The 12,002-nt window shown below is 45.1% G+C and overlaps 1 protein-coding gene across 3 annotated transcripts in view; it reads right to left on the bottom strand.

Moving 5' to 3' along the window:
* Positions 1–2,174: 2,174 nt before the first annotated feature.
* The window catches only part of ARMC8 (armadillo repeat containing 8), a 108,070-nt gene continuing 98,242 nt past the window's right edge, over positions 2,175–12,002 (bottom strand). For all 3 annotated transcript variants that reach the window (XM_030329424.1, XM_030329422.1, XM_030329423.1), the window contains 3 exons: positions 9,787–9,859; positions 8,356–8,449; positions 2,175–4,267 (listed from right to left, as the gene is read on the bottom strand). In XM_030329424.1, the coding sequence (XP_030185284.1) occupies positions 4,234–4,267; positions 8,356–8,449; positions 9,787–9,859 (201 nt within the window). In that variant the 3' untranslated portion in view covers positions 2,175–4,233. The remainder of the gene's footprint in view (positions 4,268–8,355; positions 8,450–9,786; positions 9,860–12,002) is intronic.

The following is a 12,002-nucleotide window of genomic DNA, read 5'->3' as shown; positions in this document are numbered from 1 at the left end:
CCCCGTGAATATTAACATGGATAGCCACTCCCTCCTGCTAGTTTGCTCTGTGATCTATTTGTAAATTCACTATGCCCAGGCATCCGCTTTGCTGAGGAAAAGGCTGTGTTTGTCTACTCCCCAAGACAAATGTTAGCGATCTCCTTCTCATTTGCTGGTTTTCTCCAGAAGACTTAGCTTATGACTTGAAGTTCTTTAAATGCACAGTTAGCTCCCAGAAGACTACTCTTGTTAGGTGCATTGCTCTTTTTGCCAATATTATGTTGGCACTGGGGACAGAAGGATGAGTCAGGCTGCAGGAAATGAGTAGCAAGTCTCCTCGGAAGCTAGGAAGCCAAGGATCTTCCATCACTGGAGAGATGAGAAATGGTGTGACCAAAGCCTCTAAAAGCAGGTGGGGGAGATGAGTAGGTGGGGGAACCGAGGCTGTGGGGGTGATGTGTGTTGTTGTCTGAGATGACCTTTAAGCCTTCCCAGGAAATAGCTGGGGGCAGTGGGGCTGGGAAGGGAAGGCAGGAAGGGACACTAGAGTGGTACAGCCGGTGATGTGCTCTTTCCATCTAGAACTTGGTAGAGTATTTCTTTTCTCAGAGTCTGGAAGGCTCAAGGCAGAAGGAATGGGGGCAGGGGGTGGGGTTGGAGGAGAGAAGCCTCCTGAGACTGGCTAAAACGTCAGCCCACACTGAGGATGGAACTCCTTGGCAGAGACCTGGGCCTGGCTTCCTACAATGGAAGCAAACCAGTGGATGCAGGATGAGCGCTAGGGCAGGCTCTGCCCCGTGAAATAAAGACAGAGCTTCCTTCCTACCTAAGGACTGGCTCTGGCCCTCCACTCAGCGAGAGGGCTGACTGCTCAGCAGAGCCAAGGCCAGGAGCCAAGGGCTGCAGAGACAGCAGGAAAGGTGGCTAGGTAGGCCAAGACATGGCCCTTGAGGCAGGGGTTCCCTCAGTTTTTCTCCAGAAGCCAGGTCATAGGCCACAACTAGCCTCGTGCTGGAAACCCCCACACACCTCTCTGCCCAGGAAGCAGGAGAAATCTGCAAAGGAGCAGGACTGGGGCAGCACCAGCCCCTATCCCAGGTGGCAAGGTGTCGGGACCTCTCCCCATCGGTTCTCCATCAGAATCTGGGGTCAGACCCCCATTTCCCAGGTCTCACTTCCATGCTTGCCCTGTGGCAAGGGAATTCCCTCCCCTGCCAACCACCTCACCACCATTCCTCCACCAAGCTCTAGGGTAGATGTCCTTGGCTTTCTGTTTCTAGGGAGCCCAAGAGATAGGAGATGCTTCTCTACGTTTTAGAGATGGGGAAAAGAAGTAGTGTGCAGTAAGTAAAGAGCACCTGGGCATCCCTGCAGAGAGAGCGCAGCTGGTCATCCGCCAAGCTCGGGACCTGAGTCCAGTGGGTGGTGGCAGTAGAAATGTGGCTGAGGAGAGGATGGAAGGAGTAGACACAGCACTGGGGAGGTCCCGGTGGCTGGGAGCGGCCACCTGTAGAGGGTCTGCTTGCTTTCAGGAGGCAAGAAGAGGGGTTCCCAGCTTGCTGCAGATGCCCCTGTAGGGTAGCTGTAACTCCCACAGGGCACCGGCCCCTGCTCTGAAATATAGTCACTTCCCGGCCTCTTACTCACCAAGAATCATAGGTTCCAAAAGCCAGTACACAGTATCTTCTAATGTTTCCTAATGTTCTAGACATTTGGAAAACAGACTCCTTTTTAGAAGTTGCCATGATTTTTTCTTGGCTTTTATTAGCATGTGTTAAAATCATATTATCCAAACACTACCAGAAGAACATGTATTGTTCTGCATAAAGTGCTTAAGGAAAAAAAAATGCAACTTATTAAACTGGACATTCTTTTCTAGTTCATAAATTTTGGGTTACAATCAGGGCACAAAAGGAGAAACAGAGTGCAGTATTAGAGCGAGAAGCTTAGTGAAGGACTCGGGTGGAGACACAGACCACGCCCCATTCCTCCCACTTTCTTGCCGACTGAACACTGCACCTGCATAAAGCAGCAAACAGCTTTAATAAATACATTTTTCCTTCATTTAAATCAGAAAAGTTAATTATAGTAAAGCACTTTTCTCTGACCATCTGTTATAGCCACAGGCAAGATTTATCCACAGAGTTTAAGTGTGAAAGTGTTAGTTCATTGGGCTTTCAGCTTTCTAACGCTATCTGGGTTCAAGATTGTCTCAGCAATTTGTTATTGGTTTCTTTATATTTACCAACTCTATAGTGTTTTGTGTTACAAATGCCAACCAAGGACATTTTCTCAGTACTAGAAATGTCAATGAGTGGACCTATATAAGGCTTTATTCCCAGTAAACTCGATTTTCTTTAAACTGGCGTTCTCACATTAACACTCTGTTGGCCGCACAAAACCCAAGTCCCTGCTGTGACAGATTTTTAAATCGGTGGTGTTCTGAAAAAAATAACAACTTGGCAATCTCTGTGTTTGAATCTTGGGTGGTCATGTTGAGAACAGGAAAAATTGCATTAAATACACTTAAAAACATTCATTTGCAATCAAACATATTTAAATCCTCCAAGGAAGGTGCAGGTTGGTGATGGGGTGGCTGCGGTGTGAGCAGCCCCATCAGGAGTGGCTGGGAGGCTTGGGGTTCTGTCAGTGGCACACACTCATGACAAGCGGCTGGGTCACAGACCTCGCTTCCGGGCCGCAATGCCTCTGAACTTCTTTTAGCAAAGGGAAAAGGAAGGCTGGTTGTTCCTCCAAACAGTCAAGAGCAACCTCTGTTGAGTTCACCTTGAAGCTGACCCAGAAGCTGGAGCCAGGTGCCAAACTAAAGGCTGCAGCAGGGCGAAGTAGCACTCGCTGTCAGAGAATCCATCTTCCATCCGCTGGGGAGAGTCCCTTTCCCTCGCTCAAACTTCAGTGCTTTGGGCTTCATGCAGGACAAAATCTCAGCCACATCTCTTACTCAAATTTTGATCTCATTTTACAAAAGCACACTGAATAGCAGTCCTGAGTGACTAGTAGAATTAGCTGAGTATAGCTAAGAGAAAAACAGCTTTCTAAGCTATCCTGTTCTTTGCTTCTTTCTACAGGTGAGTCTGTAGAGCATTCATTAGTTTCACAGTGATATATGCTGTTTCAGGAAGCACAAGGTGATCAGACTTTGTTTCCAGGAAGTGATGACCTACTTTAGTTTGAGCATAAGGTTCCACGACTGGCTCTATATCCTGCCAGATACTGCTACACCGATGACAGGATTTAGGGCAGTCGGGAGGCTCTTGGTGCCCAGTTCCTGCCAAGTGTAGCATGCCAGAGTCAGGGCTGGGCTTTCACTATCAGTAGCTATATTTCCCCCTGATGGTTCAAAAATCCTATTGTGAATTTGTTGCCTCACTCCACTCCACCCTGTCCATCTGACTTGGAAGCCTGAGAGCTTATTGAATTAGGCTGAAAAGAGGCTCTGTACCTGCTGATATTGACGGCAGTAAGATGCTAGCTTACTATTTTGCACAGCACCATATATCATGCCTGTTATTCAGGCCAACTACAGCCAACCTTTTTTCTTTTTTTGTTTTTTGTTTTTGTTTTTTTTTTTTTGTTTGTTTGTTTTTTATAAAGAAAATCTATGTAAGTTGAGGTTCAGAAATGCATATATTTTTTACTTACAAATATTCATCTGACCAAAATTCAACATAACCTTTATGGAACACTTAACAATTGTTTTGTTTTTAAAATAACATTTCATTCAAACTGTATATAATTCAGTAAAGTTTTTTATACAGCAAGCAATGCTTAAACCCTGGAAAATCTGTAGAAAAGAGATTTTCACACAAAATAAGAAAAGAAAAATTTGAGGTATCCCTCACACACACACATCCATTCATTCTGACCCACGTGCACACACACGCACACACACCTATGTGTGCAGAGACACATTCATCCTCACTCACAAAGTGGCTGCAGCATAGGCAAAAAATTGTAGGTCCAAAGGAAAATGATTGATTGTTCTAACAAAGAGTCCAGGTAGCTCAGAAAACAAAACAAAACAAAACACAATAGTCCTCTGAGGAAATTACTACCTCAAAAAAATGTTCTCAAGATGAATTTGAGATCTAAGCCTACCAAATTGCTTTTGCAAAACAGCTCCCTGCAGTCCAAGGTGACTTGTGCAAATAGAAGGAATCAAATGAGGCTAGTTCCTGTACTTCCTTTAACAAGGATGTGGGATGCTCGCAGGTGCCCAGGGTGCTCCCGTCACGCCAGGTACTGCTGCAGTGCCGTCTTTGCCCTGAAATCACAAAGTTCCTGTTAGCCATCATCTGAGAAGTGGAATGAAGGCAAAAGCCCTGTGGCTCAAAGATGGTAACGTGGAGTCTAAAAAGGTAGATCCCCAAAGGGAAGCGGGGTGAGCCCAGCTGGGCGACTACCACACGGGGCAGAGATGTGCGGTCAGTGGGTAACTTCAATTCCAGGCTGGCTGCATTCCTCTTCCTGAGGTTCTCTTAGAAAGGGCTGCTCTTGTCATTACACCTGTTGCAGCTCAGGGGCATTTTATACTTTTCCTTGGTCACTGGCATTTAGGTGTGACGTATCTGGAATTCTTTACTTTCTCCTATTGCCATGCAGGTTTTATCTAGTGCTCCAGGACACTGTGGGGGTACACTTAGGGTTCTGGGAAGCTAGGAGGAAAACTGACCCAGGGAAAGATATTCAGGGGCTGATTAGAAGGTGCCTGGGGGGCCTAGAGCTCATGACCCAATGCTGACTCATGGTTTCAAATGCCTTCAAATTGAGGAAGGAGGTTACAGTTTCATCTCATTCTTTTTTTCATGCCTGCTGGTATAGACCAGTGTGGGATGGCTGGAAAGAAGGCAGCGAGTTGGAGAGGAAGAGACACGATGTGGGCGGTGGCCTCACCCGTCCTGATCCTTGTTAAAGTGTCTTCCTTTGAGCTAGGACTGAGGTAGGCCTCCTTTACTACTGCAATCATGAACTTGGTAAAGTTTCTCAAGAGGCTACAATTGTGGGAATTACAAAGTCAGGTTTTAGCAATGGTCTCCCCCTTCTAAGTTATGGAAAGAAATGGCTAAAATGTTTAGTTACAATTAGCTGATGAAATTAAGCCAAGGTAGACTGGGCATGCAGTAAGCTCGACACAAATGGAGTGTCTGGTTAAGTAATGGGACCTGCAGTTTTTAAAGTGGAAACTAAGGGGTGTTCTTACAATTATCTAAGACTCTATAAATATAGTAACTGCAAATAGTCCAATCCATCAAAATGGGAAGCCCTGTATACAAGGTCTCCGAGTTATGAAATAGTTGGGTTCTACAAAGTCATTTTCCTACAGAAACAAGTTGATGAATGATGCCACAAGCTGCCCTTTAATGACCATCCACCTCACCTCACAATCCCAAGGCCCTTTGAGCCTGAGGTGGAAAGGGATGGCCGATAATAGCTCCTCATCTCTAAGTGTTGGAAAGTCAAAGGATCACAAAGCCTTAAAGACAGGACACTGACAGATGTCTGTGCCATGGTAGGAATGTCCACATGAGGGTTTTGACTAAAATTAGAACTGCCAATTCAGACTCCTGAATCTTTCTCGGGGGCTGTCTATGTTATATTAGACCTTAGTGCGTACCTTACCATCTTTCTGCTATCTCTTAATATCTAAGGAGTCTTTCACAGATGTTTTAGAGGCAAGATCATGGTTCCTTAGATGGACTAGGTAAGGTAGCCCAGACCTTGATTTTTTTTTTTTCTTAGACCTTGATTCTTTCAGTGGGGTTTAAAAACTGCTGAAAACTTACGTGCCATACATATATGGGAAACAGCATCAGACTGGTCTAAGCAATGTAGGCCAGGGCCAAAACCTATTGTACAGCCTGCTGGTGAGGACTCTTTTAGTGTTTCAGGTCATCCCAGAAACGATTTTAAGCAGAATTATTTTTGTTTCTAAACAAACCTGAGAAAGGAAAGCCAGGGAACGATCTGGCCCTCAGCCAGGACAGACGGGCTGATAGCCTATCATCTGAGTCAGCAGCCATACTACTGCTGTGGAGGTGGGGGCAAGGGTGCTGGTCCTTAAAGTACCGCTCAAATCAAGGCTTCAACATGTGCCTAACTTTGACTCGCCTTTGATGTGATACTCACCGAGCAGCAGCCTTGAGCTGCAGTTATTTGGGGATTTGTTACTTGACTCACAGGATGGCAAACTTCAGGGAGGCAGGAGCCCCATCTGCTCTGTGTGCTCTAGAGTCTGGCACAGCCATTCACTTGAGGAGCAATTAGCAAGTGCCTTTTCCCTCGAGTGGAACAGACGAGCAAGCTGACAGCCACGACAGTGTGGTATATCCTATGGGTGTTATGGGAGGTCCTGGCAGACGGGGTCCCCTGACAAAGCATAGGGTGCAGAACGGATCAGGCAAGACCTTTTGGAGGAGGGGACAACCTGATATGAGTTTTCAAGGATAAATGGCCACTGTTGGGGCATTCTCCTCCCTTGTTTTCAGGATACCTTCTGTGCCTGGGTCTCTGTCTGCCTCACTGGTTGTTCCTTCATTTCCTTTGCTGGATCTTTTTCTTTTCCCCTAACTATTCGAGGGCCCCACAGCATGGTTCTTATAGCCCTCCTACTGCCTTCCTCTCTCTTAGTCTCCTTAGGTGACTTCATCCAGCTTCAGTGCTTTATATACCATCCTAGTTTTTATCCTCAGCCCCATTACCTACCTATGTATTATTAGATAATCCACCACTATCTAGTTGCATCCAAAGTCTGGCATGTCCAAACAAGAATCCTCAATTCTCCCTATCCCAACCCAAATTTCTCTTGTATTCCTCATTATCTTGGTAAATGGCAACGCCCTATTCTGTTGTTCAGGCTAAAACTCTAGGCATTTTCCTTTCCTCTCTTTAACAATCTTACATTAAATCCATGAGCAAATCCTGTTGTCTCTATCTTTAGATTAAATCCTGAATCTGACCACTTCTCAATACTTCTACCACTGCCACCCTCATCTCATCTCTTACCTACATGACAATAGCCTTGAACTGTTCTCCCTTCCCTGCTTGCCCAGGTGATTCTCTACGCAGCCACCAGAGTGATCTTGCACAAATTCAAGTCAGGTAAGGTCTCTTCTGCTCAAAACTCTCCAATGACTTTCTATCAAACTCTGATTAAAATCCAAAGTCCCTACTATGGCCTATAAGGCTTTTTGCTTGCTCCCTGCTGCCTCCCAGAGTCCACTTATTACCAGTCCAGCCCTCATTTATTTATCTGCAGTCCCACTGGTCTCCCTGTTGTTTCTTGAACATGTCAACCTCATTCCTGCCTCACAGCCTTGCACTCACTGTCCCCTCCGTTAGAATACTATGCTTCTGAACATCTGCCTGGCAGACTATTTCATCCAGATCTTTGATCAAATGTCACATCCTCAGAGAGGACTTTACTGGCCCATCTATAGGAAAAGAAACTTTTTTATACTTCATTCCTTCACCTTGCTGTTTTTCTCATAGTACCTCTCACTACCTGCTATCATATTACATATTCATTTGTTTGTGGTGTCTTCTGTACTAGAATGTTAAGTTCCACAAAGGCAAGGACTTCATCGATTTTATTCACCATTATTATCTCCAAGGCCTAAAACAGTACCCAGTAGAGGTTACTATTGAAAAAAATTCTCTGCCAAAGGAATGGGGAATTAGGCGGAGAGTGGACTGGGTAGCAAATCGGATGGAACAGAATGTGTAGATGCATGAAGATGTGATACTGTGACAGGGAAGGTGTGGCTGGAGTACAGGGCAGGGGGAGCACAGAGAATGAGAAAGGCAGAGTTAGGCCATGGAGCACTTGTGAGCCACGTCCAAGAGTGTGGAGAATGAACATGAGTGGCAGAGTGTATACAGCTAGGGAGAACATTTGCGGCTATTTTGACGTTACACAGATCTCTGATTATGATTCTTGCTTCTCTGAGTATATTGCGAGGACAGCAAACCCTCAGTGGACACTGCTGTATTCCCAGCAGCCAGGCCAGGCTGACACAAGGCAGGTGCTCAATGAGGTTTTGAGGTAATGGATGTTTTTATTATTGGCCTTCCTTTCTATTTTAATGTCAAGAGAATGATTTCTGGATCCTCTCCAGATATCCACTAAGATGGCCCAGGCTCATGTTAACTCTCAATAAGATGAGAATCTTTAAAAAATTTGCTGATTATTAGTTTATCTTACTCAAAATTCCTACAGTGGCTCACAGTTAATGAAGGGAATTCAAGAATCTAAAAGATTTTAAGTTTGGCCATGTGAATTACTAAGCAAGCCAGACCCTTTCATAAAAGAATCCAACATACCCCAAAGCAAGGCCCTTTTATTTTGATACTCACTTGTCACAAAGGTTTGAATCTGGTGACTGACTCAGTTTGTGTAGAATATCTACGATGCCCATGTCTCGTAATTTATCCTGGCGTTCTTGTGAACCTAAGAGATTAAAGCTAACAGGTTACTGGGAACACAACCCAGGCATCTGCTTTCCTTGATGTACAATCAACAATCTAGAGCCTTACCAGGGTCCTTTACTCCCCATCCTTCCATACCCCTGATCCCCAGTGAAGTTGGATCCCTCATGCTTGGATGCTCAAAAACTGGTCTCCCTGCTCCTTGACCCTTCTTCCTGTGTCCATCCTGGATTCTGCTGATCGAGTAATGTCTCCAAGGACTATAGCATCAAGGTCAGATTCTTCAGCCTGGCACAAGGCCCTCTGCCATCGGGCCCCATCTTCGTCTCTTTCTGGACATGTAAAGCCAGGCTCTTCCTAGTTCAAACAGGTCTTGTTTTCCCCCTTCTAATCTCTTTCACCCTGCTCTGACCTCCCAACACTTCCTGCAGTCTCCTGGTTAGCATGTGGCAGTTCCAACTTAGTACTGCACTGTCCTCCCTTTCAACTAGACTAGGACCTCCTTGAGGGCAGTTTTGTTTCCCTGGTGCTTGGTGTCTAGGCCTACATGTTGAATTCAATTTCTCTTCCTTCCACTTTGTTCTAGACATGGCTGCTGAGTAGAATACTCCTCCTGGAGTCTTTCCTCCCCATCAAGAGCCTGTAGTGACTCACTCATTCACTGACCTCCTCTATACCCAGTGAAGCAGAATCTCTTGGTGTATAGCCCAGAAATCTGCGTTTTAAAAAGTTCCCCAGGTGATTCTTAAGCAGCCAACAGCATTGAGACTCACTGTTCTTCCACATCTGTCTGCCACCTTGGCTGGACACTGGAATCACCTGGAGAATTAAAATACTTATGCCTATCATCTGCCCCCCCACCCCCCATTAAATTGGTCTGGTGCAAAAATCCTCAGGTGACTCTAATATGCAGTCAAGGTGGAGAACCTCCAATCCACAGAGGCCACTTTCCAGACTGGCTGCTTCAGCACTCGTGTATTTCTCCTTTCTCACCAATGCACCCACTTCTCCATTAAGCTTATCTGCCTGGGGTCCTTATATGTACCTCCTCTGCACACAATCAAAGACCCATCTGCCCACCTCTCATCTTCTTCAAGTAACTCCCACCAACCTCCTCCTCAGCCTTCTCAAGGGCTCCTCCACCCCCATTCTCTGTAATCCGCTACAGCGTTGACTCCAAGGTAGGGGCTCAGTGTTAGCTGTCCAGCTGACTCAGGCTAGTCCCATTGATTCTCATGCCAAGGTGACTCCGCTGGGTACTTGGAACCCACTGAATGAGGCCTGCACCTAGGATCTCAGGGGCACCTGCTGCTTTCCCTCCCGTAATTTTCTTCAGAACAAATCTCACCAATCTCTTACCTTCCTCTTCATTCCATATGAGGTTTGATATACAAAACATAGCGGCAAGCTGCAGTTTGACATGTGAATGACCCTATTTGATGCAGAAAAAGAAAAAAACAATATGGAGGTAATCTTACTCGATGTACTTTTTTGTAACATACCACAGGCAATTCCAATAGGCTAAAAGTGTGAATTTGGCCTCTCAAACTCCAGTGGGTGAATGGGTTGGGCTTAAGACAACAGAGAATGGTAGGAAATCTGGTAAACTGGGGAGTGAAGACTTGCCAAGAGACATTCACATTCAGATTTTAGAAACCCTCTGGTAAGCCAAACAAAACACCTCCAGGGCTCTATGGGTAGTTTACAATTTATCACTCTCTCTGTTTTTATCTACACTAGGAAACTTTCAGGTCTCCAGTGGTCAATAAATTGGATGAATGTGCCTTTTGTATTTGGCTACTGATGATCTATTTCAAATTACTTTTTTTTGTTTTAAAATTTATTTTTGAGAGAGAAAGAGAGCATGAGCAGGGGAGGAGCAGAGAGAGAGGGAGGGAGAGAGAATCCCAAGTAGGCTCCACACTATCAGTGTGGAGCCGGATGTGGGGCATGAACCTACCAACTGTGAGATCATGGCCTGAGCCAAAATAAAGAGTTGGACACTCAGCCACCTAAGCCACCCAGGTGCCCCAAATACTCTTATTCCTAAGAGTACTACTCTTACTCTTAAAAGTAAATTACTCTTATTTGTGGGGTGATGTCCCACAATACTTGATTGAGTCTTTACTTGCTTTATCTAATGTTTCTACTATTAAGGAGCTTCCTCATCTTCTGAAACACAATTCTTATTTTTCTTCATGTACTCAAAGTATAACCACTTTTGTTAAAGTTGGATCATTTACCCATATAGACTGCTTTCTCCTACATGACAGAGGACCCAATAGTAAAACAATCATTACAGATGATTTTCCTATTGATCAATTAAGAAAAAAGTCCCCAGTACATTTAAATAAAATGCATATCTGGAAAATACCAGTGGCATAATATACTCAACAGTTCTTGAAGGCAGAGAGATTTATCTCATCATGTAGGACTGTATCTCAACAACGCACAGACAGGAAGTGGACGTGGCTTTCTTCACTACAATTCTATGGCTGGTGATTCTTTTCCCTTTTTACCTGTCCAGACTTTTAAATTGTACTCTCTCTCTCTCTTTTTTTTAATGTTTTTTTGAGAAAGAGAGACAGATCATGAATGGGGAAGGGGCAGAGAGAGAGAGGAAGACACAGAACCTGAAGCAGGCTCCAGTCTCTGAGCTGTCAGAACATAGCCCAGCACAGAGCTCGAACTCACAAATTGTAAGATCATGATTTGAACTGAAGTCTGACACTTAACTGACTAAGCCACCCAGGCACCCCATACCTGCCAAGACTTTTAAAGAGATACCCAGTTCAGGTTCCACAAAGACAAAACATAATAAAACTTATCATCTGCTCCCACCTGAATGGGTATTTGTTGAATAAATGAAATGATATACTGTACAAAAATACATGTTTACGATGTATAAGTTCATTCATTCTATACATATTTCTTGAGGAAACAAATTGTGATGGAGGAAACTACAGGGTGAAGGGGTGGGAATCTAATTTAGGTGGAGAGCAAAGAAGAGATCTCTTTGAAGGAGGCAAGATTTTTGTTTTAAATGTTTATTTTGAGAGGAGAAAGCACAGGTGCGTGTTGAGTGGAGGAGGGGCAGAGAAAGGGGGAGAGAGAATCCCAAGTAGGCTCTGAGCTGGGCTCAGTCCCATGAATTGTGAGATCATGACCCGAGCGGAAATCAAGAGTCCAATGCTCAGCTGACTGAGCCACCCAGGCACCCTACAGGAGGCAACGTTTAAGCAGAGACTTAAGGGATAGAAAGGTACAAGTGGTGCCAAGAGCAAGGGCCTAGGGGCACCAAGAGGAAGGAAAAGTTCCTGAAAAGGTCTGAGGTAAGAAGGAGCTACCGAGCTTGTGCATACTGAGAAGGCAAAGCGGGGCAACTTTCAGAGAAGTGGGCGTGGCTAAATTGTGGGCCCTTGTAGGCCAGAGAAAGGACTTCAGATTTCACTCTGAGTTGGGAGGAAGCTCCCGAAGGATTTAAGCAGTGGATGGTGAAGATCTGACCTGGGCTGAAGGGACTGGAGGAGTGACCGTGCAGAGGTGTCCAGGAGGCTATTATAGTCAATCAGGCG

This window comes from Lynx canadensis, chromosome C2, assembly GCF_007474595.2.
Source record: "Lynx canadensis isolate LIC74 chromosome C2, mLynCan4.pri.v2, whole genome shotgun sequence".
Taxonomy (NCBI): Eukaryota; Metazoa; Chordata; class Mammalia; order Carnivora; family Felidae; genus Lynx; species Lynx canadensis.
Note: the sequence above shows the minus strand (reverse complement) of the source record. Positions and strands in the feature narration are given on the sequence as shown.